Below are 21,662 nucleotides of genomic sequence, written 5' to 3'. Positions count from 1 at the left end.
GTATTTTATTTAATAGTTGGATGCAAACTCCACAAGTGGCGACGGAGGATAAACAAGACAGGTATTAGAATAAATGGAAAATGGGATAAATGAATAAATATAGAGAGAACAGAAGAAAAGAAGGTATGAATTACTTTTTCTGAAATGAGGTTATGTTTTCTCCCAAATAGAATCTATTTGAGGAAGAACATAGCAAATATTCTAAAGAATAAGTCCAAGTTGACGACTGGACCGCTGAAAACAGGCCGCCGCAAAAGACGGGGCTGCCGAGAAGGCACAAATACGCCGCTGCTGAGGCAGGGCTGCCGAGAAGGCTGAAAAACAGGCCGCCGCAAAAGACGGGGCTGCCGAGAAGGCACAAATACGCCGCTGCTGAGGCAGGGCTGCCGAGAAGGCTGAAAATAGGCCGCCGCAAAAGACGGGGCTGCCGAGAAGGCTAGAAAACAGGTCACCGCAAAAGACGGGGCTGCCGGGAAGGCAAGAGAACGTATCACCGCTGAAGGCGGAACGGCCGGAAGGCACATTTGTCAGTGGACAACAAATTCCGCACGACGGAAAGTCTGAGAGACATTGCTGTGAAATAGCATAAACGGTTGAACAACCCGAAGATTGTTCAAGGTATTCTGAGTAAGTTGCACAAAAGAGTCTCACTCAAGGAAATTGTAGTAGAGGATTCATTTTGTCTTAAAACTATTTCAGATAAAAGAATGGATAAGTGGAATTTGCCACCTTTCAAGTTTGAATCACTACCAGATAGTGAGATTCGGACGAAGTGGATTGAATGGAAGCAAGGATTTGAGCATGTAGCTGCGGCTAGTGGCGAAACAAATCCGACTAAGCTGAAAAGTCAGCTCTTGGCCTTGGGAAGTTTTGAACTTCAAAGAGTATTTCACAGAATTCCTGGTGCAGATGTTCAACAAGACCGAAATACTAATCCATATAAAGTAGCGATTGCAAAACTCGATGAGTATTTTGCACCAAAACAGCATGAGAGTTTTGAAAGGTATTTGTTTTACACTATGAAACCAGAATCAGATGAAACTTTGGAAAAATTCATGATGCGCCTCACGCACCAGGCAGCAAAATGCAATTTTGGGAGCTCTGATGTGGAAAGCCGTGAGTTTTCCATTGTCGACAGAGTCATATTAATGGCTAACTCAGATTTGAGGGAGAAATTACTAGCAAAAGAGGATTTATCTCTTACCCAATTGACGAAAATTGTTAAAGCTCATCAAGCAATAAAACGTCAATCTAAAGAAATGGAGGCTGGTGGAGCCAGTGGAACAAAAGATGATAATCTCCGTGATACAGAGAGAGTGAACAAAATACGTTCGGGGCAACAAAAGAAGACTTTCTCCTGCACTAGATGTGGGGGACGAAATCACGATTCAAAAAATCCTGACTGCCCTGCAATGGGGAAACGTTGTAACAAGTGTGGAGGGAAAAATCACTTTTACTCACAATGCAAAAGTCGTGAAACCTTGAAACGAAAAGCGGATGTCACACAAGACGAGAAACCTGCTTCAAAGAAGGCAAAAGTACGAGCCATCAACGAAGATTTTGACGAAGAAAATTTTATTTTTAATATCGGGGACGATGATGAAAGGATTTGGTGCAATGTTGGGGGAGTGTTGATCAGAATGATAATTGATTCAGGGTCAAAGTACAATATAATTGATCAGAAGACTTGGGTTCAAATGAAGAATAGCGGTGTACGGGTTTCCGGAATGTCAACACAGTGTGACAAGATTCTCAAGGCATATGGACAAACAACTCCTCTAGAAATAGTTGGAGTTTTTGAAGCTACAATTGCAGTTAAAGGTGGACCCTCAGATTCACAGGAAAAAAACAAGGTTTTATGTTATTAAACAGGGGACACAATCTTTGTTGGGGAAAGACACAGCGAAAGCTTTGGGGGTTCTGACTTTGGGATTTCCTACTCCTCCAGGAAGTGTGATTAATCAAGTAACGAAAGATCTGGCAGGAATGCAGTTTCCTAAAATAAAGGGAATTAAACTGATCATTCCAGTTGATGAGACAATTTTACCAAAAATACAACACGTACGTAGGCCACCAATCGCCTTGATGGATCAAGTAGAAGAAAAGCTGACCGAGTTGCTGAGAACCGACATAATTGAAGAGGTAAATGAACCAAGTGCTTGGGTTTCACCGGTAGTGATTGTGGGAAAAGACAAAGGAGATATTCGCCTGTGTGTGGACATGAGGCAGGTAAATAAGGCAATCCGAAGAGAAAACCATTACATGCCGACATTTGAGGATTTTCTCCCACGATTGACATCAGCGAAAATATTTTCCCGTTTGGACATAAAGAGTGCTTTTCACCAGGTGGAATTGGATGAGTCAAGCCGACATCTTACAACCTTCATCACCCACAAAGGTATGTACAGATTCAAACGACTGATGTTTGGCATATCGTGTGCCCCTGAGATGTTTCAAAAGATAATGGAGCAGATGCTATCATCATGTAAGAATGCTTTAAATTATATTGATGATATTATTGTTTTTGGAGCATCTCGTTCAGAACACGATATGGCTTTGGAGAATGTGATGAAAACATTGAGAGCACACAATGTTCTTCTTAACGGTGATAAATGTATTTTCCGAGCTTCCGAAATAGTATTTTTGGGACATAAAATTTCGGAGCGTGGAATCAATCTGGCTGAGGATAAAATGATTTCTATAAAGACTTTTAGAGCCCCGCAGACCAAAGAAGAAGTGAGAAGTTTTTTGGGGTTAGTAAATTATGTGGGACGATTCATACCTGATTGCGCAACACTAACTTTTCCATTGAGACAACTGATTCGTGAAGATGGTGGGTTTCACTGGGAGAATGAACACCAAAATGCTTTCCAAAAACTGAAGGATGTTATGGCTACTCCGGATACGTTGGGATTCTTTAACAATGATCATCGCACTCGGATTGTAGCAGATGCTTCACCTGTAGGACTAGGAGCTGTATTGCTTCAGTTTGAAGGGCGTTCTGACTCTAATCCGAAGATTATAAGTTACGCAAGCAAGAGTCTAACGGATACAGAAAAAAGATATTATCAAACTGAAAGGGAAGCCCTAGCTTTGGTCTGGGCCGTTGAGAGATTTTCAGTCTATCTTATTGGACGAAAATTTGAACTAGAGACTGATCATAAGCCTCTAGAGGCCATTTTCAAACCTACGTCAAAGCCTTGTGCACGTATAGAGAGGTGGGTGCTTCGGATGCAAGCATTTGATTATACCGTGGTGTATAGGAAGGGGAAATCTAATATTGCTGACCCGCTGTCAAGGCTTGCAATTGATAAGGAAAGAAAAGAATTTGATGAAGATGACAATGGTTTTGTGAGGTCAGTGCTTGAGACTGCAGCGATTGATTTCGGCGAGATTGAAACAGCTGCACGAGAGGATGAGGAACTAATATCGGTCAAGAAGGCTATGGATACCGGGGATTGGAGCTCAGATATTGTTAAAGGATATCAGATTTTCAAAAATGAATTAGGGTGCGCAGGAGAAACACTGGTCAGGGGTGTAAAGCTTGTAGTTCCTGTGAAGTTGAGGTCAAGGATGTTGATGTTAGCTCACGAAGGCCACCCAGGCGAATCTGTGATGAAGAGAAGATTGCGTGATAAAGTTTGGTGGCCGGGTATGGATAAAGATGTTTTGAATATTGTCAAAACATGTGCAGGCTGTCGTGTTGTAGCACTACCCAGTAAACCAGAACCAATGCAGCGAAGGCCGATTCCGTCTGGACCATGGGTAGATGTGGCACTAGATTTCTTGGGACCTCTGCCATCAGGAGAGTATTTGCTAGTAATCGTTGATTATTTTAGCAGGTACAAAGAGATCGAAATACTGACCCGAATCACAGCCAAAGAAACTTGCACCCGCCTTGAAGCCATTTTTGTAAGACTCGGATTTCCAAGGACAGTGACAGTGGATAACGGTCGTCAATTTGTCAGCACAGAATTTGAAGAATTTTGCAAAATAAGGGGTATTCATTTGAATAACACAACACCTTATTGGCCGCAAGAGAACGGTGAGGTAGAGAGGCAGAATCGTTCTGTTTTAAAAAGGCTTAAAATAAGTCAAGCACTGAATAGAGATTGGAAGAAGGACCTCAAGGAGTACTTATTGATGTATTATACGACACCTCATACGACGACGGGAAAGACGCCCACCGAGCTGTGCATAGGACGGACTATAAGAGGGAAAATACCATCGCTTACTGATATGGAGACTTCTCCACCAGATATGGACTTTTCTGAGAAAGATCGCATTTTGAAACACAAAGGGAAGGAGAATGAGGATTTGAAGAGAGGAGCGAAGCACAATGATATTGAAATCGGAGATAAGGTGCTGATGAAGACGGTAATTTCCGGTAATAAGTTGACTCCAAACTTTGGTTCAACTGAATTCAAAGTTATTGAAAAATCTGGATCCCGTACGAAGATTCAAGATGTCGCATCAAAGAAGATCTACGAAAGAAACTCATCACATCTCAAGAAGGTATTCCAGCCTCTTCAGGATCGCCAGGAATCATCATCATCAAGACCACAACGTGCAGTTAATATTCCAGCAAAACTACAGGATTATGTATTGAAGAAGTAATGATTCATTTTCATAAAGAAAGGGAGATGTGGTACCCGCCGTCAGATGGCATTAGAAGGGATTATTATGATTGGACTGTCAAGTGAGAAGATAGATAAATAAACAACTAGTGAACTTTAATAAAGTATTTTATTTAATAGTTGGATGCAAACTCCACAGTTTTTTTTTTTTTCAGATAAGAATTTATGAGCTGAAGGTTTTCCTCCATTTAGGGACTACTTTAACGAAGCGCTTTACTAAACTACTCATTCCGCCATTTCGTGACGCTTTTCAAAAAAAAAATATTTAAGCAGTTTACCAAAAAGGAGAATAGTCAAATCCGGTCCCGGAATCGCCACGAACGGGACCTATGTCATTGGATAAACATTAGCATAGGTAACAACTTTTGTTCTGGAACCAATGTTCTAAAAACCATGGAGGAACAGTTCTAGAGCATAAAAACTATTTTTTAGAATGATGAAGAATGATCAAAAGTATATGGGCGCTGGTTCATCTTCATACAAAGATGAGAGTAGGCGCGTTTTGAAGATACTGATATAGGGTTTAAAAAAAAACGAGGACCCAGAACGATAAACGCTGGGAGTCCTTGTAAAAAAGGCCTTTATCCTTCCGATAAATCGTTGTTTTGACAACGAATTATACAAGAATTGCTAAAGTGATCTTGATGAAATTCTGTATAGGGTCAGTGTATGTTTTAAACGTTTTATTTATTCATACCACCCCATCCCTCCACCCCCCATTCTGATAGCCCTCATACAAAATGGAGGCACTTTACCTTATAACTCCTATCTGAGAGAAGGTAGAAAGCTGAAATTCAACAAAGCAACAAAGCTTAAGGAAGACTTTTTCACCATACATATGTTAACCTTCTCCGCTATCACCCCTTCTGGTCACCCCATACAAAATCAGAGCATTTTGACCTCCTTTCTGAGAAGAAGTCTTTGGTTTGTATTGTAAAAGAATGAAAAAATGAATAACTATTAACGTCAACAATAATTTTCTAGATTTTATATGCATCTATATTTTATAGACATCTTGTCGAATTACAGTAGACCCTCACTCAATCGGCTCTTTTTCAATCGGGCGACAAATTTTGTTGACAATTTTCACGTTTAATTATGAAGCTAATTCGCTTAAATTCTCTGCAGTTCTTCCTATTTTATCGTGATTCTTTATAATTGAGCGATTTTTGTGGAATTTACAAAGGCTTTGACGCTCAATTCTATCGCTAAACCGGATGACATTTCGCCCCATATTCCCGATTGAGAGAGAGCCTACTGTACAGCTTTCTGTCTCCTTTTAGAAAAAACTTATAAGGTAAAATAGTCTTATTTTGTATGGGGGCTACTAGAAGGGGTGATGAACGAAGGGTTTGGTCTGTATGGTTAAAAAGTTTTCTTTAAGACTTGTTCCAATGCTGTATTTCAACTTTCTGTCTTTTCTCAGAAAGGAGTTATAAGGTGAAATGCTCTCATTTTGTATGAGGGCTACCAGGAAGGGGGGGGGGCAGAGGGGGAGGTTAGTATGCATGATTTAAAAGTCTTCCTAGGCTTTGTTCCCATGCCCAATTTCAGCTTTCTACCTTTTCTCATAAAGGAGATATAGGGCAATGTGCTCTCATTTTACATGAGGGCTACCAGAACGGAGGGTGGAGGGAGGGGGTGGTGTGAAAAAATAAAAAGTTTGAGTTATACACTGACCCTATACCGAATTTCATCAAGATCAATTTAGTGAATTTAGTAGTTCTTGTGTAATTCGTTGTCAAAACAGCGATTTTTTGGAAGGATAAAGGCCTTTTTACAAGGACTCCCAGCATTTATCGTCCTGGTACTCCGCAATTTTTCAATCTTATATCAGTACCTACAAAATGCGCCTACTCCCGTTTATGGCGATTCCGGGACCAACGCCCATATAGTTTTGACCATTCTCCTTTCAAGAAGATTGATCATTTCTTTCTTTCCCATTTTTGGCCTCCTAATTAAGGACACGGCTTTAATACAGACATTTTAGAACATTAAAGAAAGAGGTGTGCATACATTGCAGCATCCAATGCTTTGAGATTTATTGATCAAATAAAATAAAAATAAGGACTAAACAAGTAAAAGTAATTCTCCATTTAACAGATTCTTTCGTTAACTGTACTAAAAAAAATCTGATAATAAATTTATTTCATTAGGTCATTTGAAGTGATGTTATTTTGAATCCAAGCCTTGTGCAGGTCCTCCAAGTCCAACACCATAAAACGGATTCGGCTGGGATACTTTTGTTTTTTTGAAGCTAAAACTTCCTTAACATGTCGAATCATCAACTCTCTCACAGATTTTTCCATTTTTGCTCCTATTGTTGACAAAAACTTGCACATCAACTCCACAGCTAGTTCAGTACCGCAACTCAGAAGATTATGTGCGCAACTTTTCATTATTTTTAACGAAAGCAACTCAAAATTGAAAAGTTCACCAACAAATTGAACAGATCCAATTGCTCTTTTCCGCACACTATCATAATCAACTTCACTTTCGAAATCACCCACATTTTTCTGTGATATCTCAATACAGGTATTGAATTCATGTTGAACTCGCGTGATGAGCTTACGTTTGAAATCAAAGTCACTCCTTGTGCTTGAATTTGGTGGTGGTTGGTACACTTTTGATATTTGTTGACATAATTTGGTATAGCATTCCTTAAAATTGGGCTCAGCCACAGCTTTTTCAAATACCAAACTAATCAACTCATCCACATGGTGCGGTCTTTCAATTTTCATTTCCTTCACTTGAACAAGGAGAACATCAAAATTTTTCGGTGTTATCTTATTCAATATGCTTCGGAATTGTTTTAATAAATTCTCCGTTTCCACTTCTTCCCCAAAATCACCTGTCTGGCTAGTGAATACCGATGGCCTCCAGGCATTTTGCACTTCATTTAACTTGACATCTTCATGAATAGATAAATTCACGTGAATTATGTTTGATTTTCCTTTCAACGGAGATTTTGTACGCTCTTTCGATGATGTCCTTATCGGCTCACTGACTATCCTGTCTGCTACCGGTTGAGCCTTCTTCTTGGACTTGGTTGTTATTATGACATTTTCTGTTCCCTTCACCGCAAAATGTGGAAATAAATTATTCACAGTGACTGTCCTCTTGATATCAATGTCCCTAATAGCATCTGGACACTTGTTCAAATCCTTAATATAATATCCCCGCATTCTGCAATCTTTGAATTTATACAAAAAATCCAATGTATACGTTCTCCTCTTGGTTGGCAAAGCCATATCACACACATTGGTATTTTCACACGATTTTTCCTCCTCATTCTCATCTTTATAGCTTTCTTTTTCTTCTGTAGCTGCATCCTCCTGCAAATTACTCTCATTACCAGCAATAAGATTATCGCATTGTTCGTTCTGTTCTTCACCTGTATCTATTGCTTCATTGTTACTTGTTAATTCCAACAGCTCTCCATCCGATGCATCACTTTGATCATCTGAACTTTTGATTGTTACTTCACTCATTATATCATTATCATTTTGGGAAAAATCTGTAATGTAATAAAATAGTAAGAACAAATTATTTACAACTGTCTGATATAGACATAAGTTGTTGCCTTAAACTATAATCATTCTCGCGTTTAATTGTCATTAATTATAGAGAAAATGGATGAAAAAGTATTACACCCATTTCAGCTTTGCAAATTGTTCAAACAAATAACTTTAAATTTTATATCACAAAAATATTTTCGCTTTATAACGTATGGCCAGTGAAATCCGCACAAAGTTCAAACACAATTTTCTAATATTTGTACCGTCATTGCGGGTGACTTTGCACTCTGCTATTCGTGAGAGTTTGAATAATTCTAGCACTTAATGATAGTCTTCGCCGATCCGGTCTACCATGTCAAAGTATATAGGGATATGTTAAGTACCAAGTAAGTAGTGCCTGATTTAGGTGGGTTCCCTGGGGCCAAGGAACCGGGCCCCCACATTTTAGAGGACTCCACATTTTAAAAGTTTACTATGGCCACAAAATATAAATTATTACAAAAAAAAGAGCTTTCACCATTCCATTTTTAATCAATTCCCCGTAATTTTCGTCTAGGAAAAATTTTTCTTGGTGGCTTTAGCAAGCTTTCAGCTTACGAAATCCTCCGAAAGATTGGATTTAATTTATGTTTTTAATTTTAAATGCATAAAAGAACATATTTTCTTTATCGTGTGGTTGAAAAAAAGTACAACAAACTAATTCGCTGTATTATCCTCATTAACTTTTTTGAAATAAGAATAAAATGTTAGTAAATACATAAAAATTTTAGAATACTATCGGTTTTTGTTCAGTACAATCCTATTTTGACTTGACTATGGTCTTAAGGGTCTTAAGTCTTTCAGAAAATGCATTGTTGTTTGCACAAATGCCAGCCTTCCGAATGTCCTGCCATTTACGATGAAGGGCTATTTTCAGATCATCGACATTACGCTACTTTTTAGTCCTAACTTTGATCATCAAAATGTCCCTCTTGGAGAAGTCAAGCAGTTTTGCATCCGAGAATCGTCGAGGTCATTGTGCTCCAAAATCGAGAAGCTAAACATTGCTTTTCAGCCAAATTTTATTTGGAGCGTGATTTCTGTGACGGTTTCGAGCAGGGCTCCGAGTCTTGTTCGAACTTCCAGAATAATTTACCGAAATTTTTGTATGCTCACGGCTTCAGGGGTCTTTCCGAGACAATTTTCAAATACACATTGGCATTCATATTGACGCTGTAGCCTAAAAACCCAGTGGAAACTGATAAAATTAATCATTGCGGAAGTCCAGGCCTTCAAATACGGTAGTTTTTGACTTCCAGTGGCCATTCGAATGTCCAAATTATCGTAAGATTCTCCCTTCAGGTGTACACAATCATTTTGTTTGCTGATCATTTGGTCTATTGGAAAATTTTTCTCATAAAAAAAATCCACATTCTACAACTGGCCTTAAACATGCAAGCCAACACTAACTGAGAGAAATCCGAAAAAGTTAAAATAACATTTCGAAAATGTTTATTTTACCCTGCTGTATTGATCCGAAATCGGTGTAAATATTACCCATTTTAGGTGTATTAGGGGTTAAATTAACCCATTTTCATGTTAATTTTACCCTTAAAAGGTGTAAAATTAACATTAAAAAATGTTAATATATTTTTACACCTAAAAAGTGTTAAAGTTACGAGGAAAAAAAGTTAATCGCACCCTCTTTTTTTCTCAGTGAAGGTACTCCTTCGATCTATCGTGTATAACTTTTTTTTTAAGGATGGATAAAATCTTGTCGTTTTTGGGATTTTTAAGGCTTCACATGGAGGTCCTTTTTCACTCGAGAATACGTTTTAATTTTAAACGTTTCAGTTTTTTTTGCTGAAATGTTCTTCCCGAGTCTTCCACTCTGTAGCTACAACTGTGATTCATAGGCAAAAGAATCACGGGATTGTACTGTTTTTTTTTCGATAGAGCCCGAGTCGGTTCGAGTAGTAAAAACAAGGTCTCAGGTCTCAGGTAAATTGAAAGTTGCTTAAATTTACCTGTTGCACGGAATTACGTTATTTTATGTCAAATGTTAAAGCTGCGACACTGTTGGAAAACGTCAGATTTTTAGGGCCCCACAAAATGGCATTGGGCCTCCACATTTCTAAATCCGGCCCTGCAAGTAAGGTACAATGATCCTCAAAAGGATTCTTGTATTCTCAGTAATAGTCAATGAAATTGTAGTATAGGTATTTTGTCAAAAAACGACTCCGCGAAAAAGTTGTCTGAAGATGCAATTCCAAAATAGATTTAAGAGAAGTAAATTGCCCAAATCTATTCTAAAATTATCTGGCTAGAATAATCCACTTCGCTTTTGTTCATTATTTTTATTAAAATACTTTTTTTCACTATAATATTCCTAAGAACGCATGATTTATATTATAAAATTGCATGTAATGAGCTTTCTTAAACTTTATTATAGAAGTATTTGGCTAAAAATTATCCAATTTTTTGATAATTTTTAATAAAATGACCGATACCTACAAGATGGTGTGGTCGCCATCTTGATTTGACGTTTCTGTCCGCCATTTTGAATAACTGTCAAAACAAAAATCTCATCCGATTGAGCTGAAATTTTAGTATGTTCTAGCTGATGTCAAAACCTTTTCAGAACATACATATATAACATCCGACCTATGTCAAGCGATTGTCTGGATACTGGGGCTCTAAGTTCAAAATTTTGACACTTTCATGAAAACAGAACTACGGAGAGCTTCTTTTATCTTCTTTTATTACAAAAAAGACAGCGCTATCGTTAGGCGATGAGATCTAAATAACAAACAAAAAGAAAAGTAATATTTTTCTTTATAACAGCATATTATTTGAAGATCTGAAAAACTGTTTTTGCAAAGATGAAAAAATAAAAAAATAAATAAATGCACTTTTAATTTACTTGCAAAAGTCGATGAATAAAAAAAAGTAAGATGTCCAAAAAAAAAGTTTCTTCCACAAATTATACCCTTTGAGTTCCTCTAGCAAATAGTCCTTGTGCGATAATCGTGGGTCACTCCTGGTCCCAGCAGTAGATGGTCAAAAATGACGCTGCAAAAAGTGTCTTCTTCGACATAAATGGTTCTGGATAGCCAATTACATATACCAGATTCTGAAAGCTATTGAACCAAGCTTTCCAACAATAGTTCACTCATTCAATTATATTCATCAGGAGCTGAGATATACCACTCCAAACTTTTTACCTCTTCTACTGACAGAATATATGATCTCATCTAATATATAAAATAAAAGCCTCAACCATTTTTAATGGTTACTGAGGCATTTCGTTTAGGTTTTAAAATTAAGGATTAGGAAATAAAGATCGCCAAAATATGAATATTTCAAAATTTTAAACTTTGAGCCTCTGTATCTAGGTAAATAATTGACGTAGATTGGAACATAGATACGTTCTGAAAAGGTCTTGACATCACCTACAACATACTAAAATTTCAACCCAATCGGACCAGTTTTAGGGTTAGACAGTTATTCAAAATGGCGGGCAGAAACGTCAAATCAAGATGGCGATCATGCCATCTTGTAGATCTCGTGCATCTCACCCTTAGGTGTGAAGATATTCATTGTCGTTTATTATCAGAAATTGTTGATTTTTTAGTATGTATTAAAAAGTGCAAAGTCACCCGCACCCAGGGCGGAGCATTCTCATACATTTTCCGTATAAAAGTATGGTACATTTTTTCTTAAGTGATTTTTTAGTTTTAGTATAAAACCCAATGCAATCATTTTAAAACTTTTACCAAATGAAAGAGTATCTAATCAAAATTTATAATGATTTCACGAGGATAACAGTTTCTAAAATCTATATGAAAAAAACGATAAATTCGCAATTTTTTTGAATTTATCTGACAAATTTTCTATTTGTAACACCGGTAACATTTTAAATTCAATAAAAATATATTTTCTGTACATGTGTCTACCATTTCGTGTTATATTTATTTTTGTGGGACCTAAAGCTTAAAAATTATAAAGAATTTAAGAAAAATATACCATTTCTGAATTAAAATTCTTATCCCCAGTGCAAGCCTTTTTTCTTGATTTTTTTAAACACAGTAAAATTTTATAAAATTAATGCTAGTGGCACAAAATCTATTCATTAACAACTGAATACAAATAATTTTACTCAAATCCCCCCCTCCCTTCATTTTAACTATCCACTTTTAGAGAGAAAAGTTGAAAAACAGCGAAAAAACGTGCAGTCACCCGCAACGACGGTACCTATTAAAGGCTATCTAGAGGCTTTGACTTTGAAAAGCTATTTATTAAGAATATTTCAATGATATTTTCGCAATTATGATAAATATTTGCCTTTGTAATTTACAAAATATCTACAAAATCCCTGATAATCCCAGATAAGCTTATGGTAGCTGAGATTCTTTACAGGCAATCCCGAAATGTATGCAAGTCGGGCTGTTTGCAACTCGAAATGCTCGGAAAATCAATTGTCATTTGAATTTGGGGGTAAAAAGAATCTCATCGAGAAAACTATTCTCGGAGAAATTTTGAAATCGTATGTAAATATTTTCAGCTACCATAAATTTATCTAGACTTTTTAATGGTCATTTTCTATTTTAAGTTCAACTACACAATGCCAATAAAAGAAAAAGAAAGTTCATTGAAATCGAGTAATAAACATTACATATAGGGTCTAGTAAGGGTAATAAGCGTCTGGGTATAGTGGTGTGGACTAATGCGATCCACAGCTAGAGAGGTTTTGATCGCAGATGTAATACTAAAATTTCATAGAACGCGTTCCATAAACACCGAAAATACAGTCCGATCAAGACATTTTTGATTATAGTTCGGGTCATGGAACATCGAGGGAGGTGTGCTACCCATCGTTAGAAAGGTCTCGACTTCAGTTACAACATATTCAAATTTAAAGAAAAAGCATGGTCTAGTTTTCGAAATATTTGACATCGAATTTTCGAAAATTGATTTTTTGATTAATCGGTCCTTCAATTAAATCGGATAAAGTTGAGGTGCAGAAGAGTTCTAGTATTTCACGAGGGCTTTCCCAAACACTAAAATTCTAACAATTATACCCAGAGATAAGACAATTTGAAAATGAAATTTTTGACCCCTTTGGTCAGGGGCATCAGAAAGAAGTGATTGAGAAAACAAAATTTGGGGGTGTTACAAAATGGCGGACGGATCTGGCGTGAATGTGACATCACCTACTTATAGCCACCCGTAGACATATTTCACCTTTTCCGAAAACCGCTTGTCGATATCCCTCTCCGTTCTCTCTCCAGAAGTGGTTATACGACGGACGGACGAACGGACGGGACGTCCACGAAAATCGATTTTTGGCGCATATGATATTCGTGATCTGAGTGTCAAAACGTGTCAATTCAAAATTTAGGCCTGATCTGACGAGGTCGCATTCCACCTTGTACCACAAAAGCTGAGATAGTAAAGAATCTCAAGTAACTATTCTCAAAATATTGTGAGAATTTTGCGAACTTTTGGTTCAATATTAATTGTATTTAAGTGCATAGAGAATCGTCAATCAGAGCAAATGACACTCAAGAACACTTCTGGACGGTCTACAATATAGGCTGAGCAGGTACTTCCAACACTGACATTCTAAAAAATGGAACTTATTAAATGCAAGTACCTTTCGATACGATTAATAATTTGACAAAATTTATTGGTTTTTCAAAAAATCGAGAATTTTTTATCCTTTCATCATTGCGTTCGATTAATAACAGACAGACGGACAAACAATATGGCATAATTTCTCAGAAATTGTCTGAGACGCAAAAAAATTAAATAGTCATTTTAATTCTGACTAAAACTTGTGGTACATAAACCTCAAGCCATTATTTAAAAACACATAATAACTTAAAATTCTGAGAAACATTTTTCATTATCTTATAGAGTTTCAGAGTTATCACGAAATTATCAATTTTCATTTGCATAAGCAGAACGAAATAATTCTCAATTTCAAAGTTTGCTTTTTTTTATTTTCAATTCCATAATAAACTAATTAAATACAATTATAAAAAACTGCGAATTAATTGAAATAGTCCATATTTTATTAATGTAAATTTCAGACACACAATTGTATATATATATATATATATATATATATATATATATATATATATATATATATATATATATATATATATAAATACATTGAAATATAGTGAGGTATTGATTTTTAAGATCTATTGAAATAAATCAAATTAACTTTCAGTTTTTTTTATAATTGTGATAATTGTGATTATACTTACCTATAATAAAGGATAATACTTATTTATTTTTCAAAATTCATACGGACAGTAATTTATGCATATTCTCCTTTACGGCCACACTAGAAAAATTTATGTCCATATTGAAGTAGGGTAAGTGTGCCAAATTCCAGCCAGCTTGCAATTTCGGCCACCTTTTTTGTTCTTCGAATTTCCATGAATTTTTAGTTTTTACATACTCTAGACACTCTAGAGATTATACAATGAAAAAGAATAACAAAAAATGTAGCTTCAACAAACGAGATGACGTGAAAAAAACATTGGAAGAATTCCAAAAGGGCAAGGAACTATGAGAATGAAGGTGGCCGAAAAAGGGCACCAAGACTATGTCTATATTTTTATTCATTTTAAAATGTATTAAGAATGATTTTAGAGTAAATAAAGACGGTAAACTCTTTACAAGGTTCCAAGCAACACTCTTTCAGAAGAAAGAATAAAAAAATCAATTTGTATTTAAAATATTACATTTCAAACTTGGGACTTTGGCGCTTACATGCAACTATGCCGAAATTTGGCACACTTACCCTAAATTTCCTACTCTTGCGTAGAAAAAAACTCTTCAATATGGACATAATTTTCTCTAGTGTGTAGAGGTCATTATTATGGTATAAAATGTACAAAATATTGTAATTTCAATCACTTGATATTACATCTGCATTAATTCATATCATGTTTCAATAAAGACAATTATTATTAATATTTTTTTAGAACATAAAATCATTTTCATCTATTATTCGGCAAAATTATGTGGTGCTTCTCTAGATAAGTTAGACTACTTTTGACCTTGTAATTCAGGCTTTCTTTTAATGGACCAAGTCTTCATTCCCTAAGTTTGAACCTTCATTAAATAACCAGAAATTTTAATTTGAATTCAATTTACTACACGTGATTCCAAGGGGTATAGAACTGACATCCCAATACGTAAATAAAAAAAATAAAATAATAAAGCATGTTTATAGATATCTCCCTTACGAGAAAATATAATTTCTCTATGCCTTGTTGGTAGCATTCATGTCATTACTAATAATATATTTTGATGTCATCGTGTTCTCCATTTTTAAATGGAAATTGAGTATTATCATGATGTAATTTAGATTCGCAATTGGTTTTTTGAGCTAAATTATATCAAAATATGATCCAGTTTCATTTATAAATATGACAAAAAAAAACCAATTTCAAAAGCTGTCCGACTTCAAAGGTGCAATTCATCCCACTAATCCCTATTTTCCATACTTTAATTATCCTTCTTATCTGGATTTTAACATGACTTAATTGAGCTCCATAAACCAACTGTTAAGCTAAATTATGAAATTATCCATTTCAATTTCTTTTTAAAAACAGGAGAAAAATACACAACTTCAAAGGTACCCCAATTTAACCCTTTAAGGACGATTGGAACACCGGTGTCCCATAAAGAAAATAATTTTTCCTGACTACCTAAAGTTATTTTTTTCTTGTGTCTGTACATAATTGTAAAGTAGAAGGTAGAAGGGATCTAGAATATTTTTTGCAGCTCGCGAAAATCCGCGAAATTCTTCGCAACCTGCGAAAATCCGCGAAAAATTTCACGTCCCGCATAAATTCGCGAAAAATTTCGCGACCCGCGAGAATCCCCGAAAAATTTCTCGACCCGCGAAAATTCGCAAAAAATTTCGCGACCCGCGAAAATCCGCGAAAAATTTCGCGTCCCGCGTAAATTAGCGAAAAATTTGGCGACCCGCGAAAAATTTCTCGTCCCGCGTAAATTAGCGAAAAATTTGGCGACCCGCGAAAATCATCAGGTGTCACGCTGCTTCTCCCGCTTTTTTTCCTACCCGACGCTACGAACAAAATTTCTTAAAATTGCAATCTTCAACTTGAAATATCTCGAGAAATCATGGAGCAATCTCCAATTTTTTTTAATTGGTCTACTCAAGTAGCGCTACAACATGAACATAAAATGGTTCAAATTGCATATTCCAATTTCGAGAAAACCTAGAAAAACCGGTTTTAAACTGTTTTAGACCCGGTTTTTCAAAAAACTAATAGCATAGAAATCGTCATACGCGCAAGGAAATATATTTAAAAAAAAATGTATGAAGATATCTCTTTCCAAACCGGAGATATTGCGTACTGCGGATTGCGGACGGCCGGACAGCCGGCCGGACCCTAAAATGGCGGACTACCATTTTCGGGATCAGGGATGTTCAAAACATATACCCTGTGAATTTCAGCTCGATCGGAGCACTTTTACAAAATCGGAGTATCACAATAGGTGTGATTATGAAGGAATCACACCTAAAATATGATCTGTTTTTCACCTTATTTTTAATAATCACTGAAATATTTTTCTTTGACTTATCCTTCTAAATTATATCTGGAAAATTATTTGTGGATTTCTTTTAATTTTTAATGAATCAGTTTATCGTTTATAAAATGTATAAAAATCGATCTTTTTTCTCAACATATCTTTAAAAATCTGACGATTTCTGAGATATGATGTTATGCTTTTTGCCTATCTGACTAGCCATCATCAAAACTAGAAGTCAAATGGTTAAAAATAGCAGCTTGAACTTTGAGGAACCCCCTAAAGACCCTCTAAAATTTTGTTGTCCATTTTTTCTGTAATTGCTCGAAATTTTTTTTACGATTTTTGGGATATATTTTAGAGATTAACTTATCAGACGTTTCGTCCATTGGGTTCTTTGGAATAGGAAAGGCCATTTGAATATCTGACAGATCTGACCAATATGAACCGATAATCATCCAGTTACGAACCGTGAACTAAATCTTATCCGAAATTCAATTCTATTATTCCTAAGGTATTATGGGCGCTTTATATGTGATCTAAACTTGGGCAAAATTTGTCAAAACGAAAATTTCAATATTCACTATTTTCTAAAATAAAAGAGACTGAGTCTTGAAATTTTTATTACAGATAGCCTTCATGAACCTTCTTAAACTTACAAAGTTTCAAGGGATTCGAGGAACGATTATGTAAAATAAAAAATAATGAAATTTTGAGCCCCATTTTTGGAATATTTGGCTTACAGAAAATATCAATACTGATTAGCTCAATTTAAGCACATTTCTCGTTAAGATGTATGTATGTATGTATGGAATAATTAAGAATATTTGATTAAACTATTCTTATAAAACCTCACTTCAAGCACTTATGGTGTAGGGAAAATTATTATTTAATTCAAATTTATTTATTTATTTTATTATTAAATCCTTAGACATCCTGTGAGAAAAACAAATCCTTTAGGTTTAGAGTACAACCTTTAGTTTGTACTTCCTCGTAGGATGCTAAAATTTAACACTTCAAAACCCATAAACGTTGCTGACTGATTAGTGATTGCAATACCCAAGGATGGCGTATGCTATCTCTATCTCTATTAATAATTAGCAAACTATTTTTGAACTATTCAAAATTATATTTGCTAAATCAAAATTGTAAATTAATCAATAGTTTACGAACTATTGAAGATTTAAAATGTCTTGATTTCCCAGATTTTCCCATCAATAAGTGAATCACCCGGAAATAGAGAAAGACGACACCCGGAAAAACAACAATTCGCGATTCGCGCAATCAGTCAGCAATTTTCTGTGAAGACATAATATAGGGCATAAGAAAATTGCAAAATTAGGTTAAATAATTAGGTAATTAATATTTTTAGGACAGTGCTTGAAGTGGGAATTAGCATTTAGTATATAAGATGTTAAAATTTGAAATAATAAATCAGATTAAAGCCTACAGTCATTGAGAGTTTCCAATTTTTTTCAACAGCAGCAGCAAAGTACGGCGGCACTACATATAAAGAGGAAGTGCCTTAAATTGTCTTTGCAGGGCTTTTTTCTCAAGTTCCAGGGCCTATCAGATCGATGGCACTTGCATGCCCATATAATCAGCGGCCCAGCTCCAATTGCCTCCAGTGGCAATTTAGAGTCGGCTTTCAGAGCGATTCCTAGTGAATCTTCTGCTGAGATCCTGTACTGAGGCTTACCACAGCCGAGTTGCGTGCAGATTTATCTGCCCTTCCCCAGAGAGGCAACTGATTGTTGTCCATAACAGGTGGCACTTCTGCCTAAGACCTGAGGCTCTTTAGCCAACCATTAGGGGCAGTCGAGAGACGCCGGGGACAACTCAACCAGGATCCGCAGACCAGGAAGCTCCTGGAAGCTACTCGAAGAGCAGGGAAATATTCTGAGCTATTCGAAATAATTTCCTCCTCTAGCCTGAGTTCTGCTCAAGGCGGAGCTTGGACAATATCTATTTGATATTTTTAACGTTTGCGAGAGTAAAACGTCATAATTTCTCCGAAGACTGACAAAATTTGCCCCAGCAATTTTGAGAATCTTCACAAAATCGACTTTTAGAAAATGATTCGAAAATCACATTTCTTTCGAGATAGAGGAAAATAGTCTTCTGCAATGTTGTAGAGCAGTAAATTTCCTATAAGAAGGTGCTCATTATAAAATGTTTAAGTTTTCTCAGAGCTCGTGAAAGAATTAAATATGCGTTTTGACAAGTTTTGACCCAGTCGAAATCTATTTTTAACCAGTAAACCTAAGAAATTATGCAGTGTAAAACTCGAATTGATGAACAAATTCTTGGCACATGAATTGGACCAATAAACCATTTTTTTAAATGAGGAAATTATGTGAAAGCACTTTTGAGATATAGGATTTAATTTATGAGTTTGCGTATTTTGCAAAACTAGGACGCTTTGTCACCCTTTTTATTCGAAATTCAATTAAATTGCACCGACAATATATTTTGAAATTTCCAGGATATTCTTTCACATTGATGTGGTGACCAAAATGTAAATTATTCACAGAATTCTCAAAATAGAAAATATCACAGAACTATGAAAAATATTTTTTAAAAAAAAATAATATTTTGTGGTTCTTCTTATATATTAGATGAGTTCATATATTCTGTCAGTAGAAGAGGTAAAAAGTTTGGAGTGGTATATCTCAGCTCCTGATGAACATAATTGGATGAGTGAACTATTGTTGGAAAGCTTGGTTCATTAGCTTTCAGAATCTGGTATATGTAATTGGCTATGGGTAAATCATGGTCATCCAGAACCATTTATGTCGAAGAAGACACTTTTTGCGGCGTTATTTTTGACCATCTACTGCTGGGACCAGGAGAGACCCACAATTCTCGCACTTGGACTGTTCGTTAGAGGAACTCAAAGGGTATAATTTGTAGAAGAAACTTTTTTTTTGGACATCTTACTTTTTTTTATTCATCGACTTTTGCAAGAATTTTAAAATGTTAAACGCAAGGAAAAAATTACAGAAATCCTTCTATCTCATTTTCTGGACAAACTAATGAAGATATCGACTTGGAATGTTGTAAGTACTCCCCCATAAGTTGATCTAAGGAATCCAAATATCACATCAATTTCATCCCCGCGTCTATCCTTCCCCTCCAGAAACCACTCTTTTAGGATTTCAGTAATTTTTTCCTTCCGTTTAACACTTCAAAATTCTTGCAAAAGTCGATGAATAAAAAAAGTAAGATGTCCAAAAAAAAAGTTTCTTCCACAAATTATACCTTTTGAGTTCCTCTAACAAATAGTCCTTGTGCGATAATCGTGGGTCTCTCCTGGTCCCAGAAGTAGATGGTCAAAAAAGACGTTGCAAAAAGTGGCTTCTTCGACATAAATGGTTCTGGATGACCATGGTTTACTCATAGAAGATTATATATACCAGATTCTGAAAGCTAATGAACCAAGCTTTCCAACAATAGTTCACCCATCCAATTATGTTCATCAGGAGCTGAGATATACCACTCCAAACTTTCGACCTCTTCTACTGACAGAATATATGAACTCATCTAATATATATAATCCTTAATCCAGAAAATTTTTAAATTAATAATCGAAATGGGCTCGAATTTGCTTTTGTTTTTATTAAGTTATTAATCCAAAGTGTGAATAATAAAAATACTATAATGTCGAGATTATGGAATAATTTGTTTATAACTAGATAAAAAAATATAGTTGAATTGTCTTATAAGGATGTAGTAATTATTGTTAATGTTTCTAAAATTCTCTTTTACTTCAACTTTAATTCTACGTTTAATATTTTTTTAAGTTCCTTAAATTGAAAAATAATTCAATTTTTTTTTTAATTTGGCTTTTTAAGTTTTTTTTTATTTTTACCTTCCAGTTTATCATCAGTTGAGGGCTTCTGCTGAGACGTATTTTGATCATCTTCCTGATTCTCACGAACACAGGAATCATGTACTAACTCTTGTAGATCATTCTTTGTCACTTCTTCTTCGTTGGAGATGAGACTTTCTTGAAGGAACTGCAAGTCTTGTATACAAAATTGTTCCTGTGATGTCCCCTGGGAATCGGACTTCAGACCACGATCTTCCACTGTGAGGTCAACAAGACTTGCATGTTTTCGAATATTGTCAATGTGCTCCTTCCGAATGTCCTTGTTGGAATTGGGATCGACAATGGGAATAGCATGTGGTGTCTCCCGTTCCCAGTGTGCCTTACTAGTTGATGTTGTGAGAGGGGCACGAGTTATTGTGACTGGTGCAAATCGAGGCTTCGAATACCTCGGCAAAGTGTTGAATTCGCTAAAATTCATGCTATATCTGGGAGCGGGCGGCGGCAATGGTGGAAATGCTGCAGCCATGTTTGGTATTATCGGTATGTTCTGCTGCACGGGCAGTGCCGGCGATGAAATCGGAGGTGGGGGTGGGGGGACACTGAGGCTGTACCTCGGGTACATCGGAACTCCAGCTCCGAAAACATGCGAAGTAGCCGGAGCCATGTTTATTTGTGATCGGGGAACCAATTGTACAGGAACAGAGACTGGAACCCGAGGGCATGGATAGTTCACCATAGGCCTCGGCCATGTGGTATTGGTGCTGTGTGGTGTCTTGAAATCGCCGCTTTTGGAATTGCTTCTGCCATCGTTGTTCCTTGCCATGTTTTTCTGGCGATTGGACTTCCCCGTGTTGCCTTTGCCATGCTTTTGCATGGATTTCTTTTCACCATTTGACTGCATATCCTATGCAACTTTTTCACCTTTTTGATGTTTTGCAAACACCACCTAATTGAATGTTGAACTCTAAATACTGGAAATCGTTTATTGGATTTAAATTAAGTGAACAAAATTCGGTAATAAGACAAAGTTTTTGCGCTATCTTCGGGGCAATCTTTGTTGATCTTGCAAAAAAAAACTAGTTTTCTCTTTCTCGCTCACTACGGCGAAACACG

At 36.1% G+C, this 21,662-nt stretch overlaps 2 protein-coding genes across 2 annotated transcripts; one reads left to right on the top strand and one right to left on the bottom strand.

The window, feature by feature from the left end:
• Positions 1-707: 707 nt before the first annotated feature.
• On the top strand, positions 708-4,617 carry LOC129799853 (uncharacterized protein K02A2.6-like). The gene is made up of 2 exons (XM_055844147.1): positions 708-1,821; positions 1,949-4,617. The coding sequence occupies exons 1-2, from the start codon at positions 708-710 to the stop codon at positions 4,615-4,617; spliced, it is 3,783 nt and encodes a 1,260-aa protein (XP_055700122.1).
• A 2,033-nt stretch (positions 4,618-6,650) lies between these two features.
• LOC129799466 (eukaryotic translation initiation factor 4 gamma 1-like) lies at positions 6,651-21,450 on the bottom strand. Its single transcript, XM_055843361.1, has 2 exons — positions 20,589-21,450; positions 6,651-8,154 (listed from the first exon to the last, which is right to left on the bottom strand). The coding sequence occupies exons 1-2, from the start codon at positions 21,448-21,450 to the stop codon at positions 6,782-6,784; spliced, it is 2,235 nt and encodes a 744-aa protein (XP_055699336.1). The 3' UTR covers positions 6,651-6,781.
• Positions 21,451-21,662: the final 212 nt, after the last annotated feature.

Source organism: Phlebotomus papatasi, chromosome 1, assembly GCF_024763615.1.
Source record: "Phlebotomus papatasi isolate M1 chromosome 1, Ppap_2.1, whole genome shotgun sequence".
Classification (NCBI taxonomy): Eukaryota; Metazoa; Arthropoda; class Insecta; order Diptera; family Psychodidae; genus Phlebotomus; species Phlebotomus papatasi.
The sequence above is the reverse complement of the archived record's forward strand: the minus strand, read 5'-3'. Positions and strand labels throughout refer to the sequence as shown.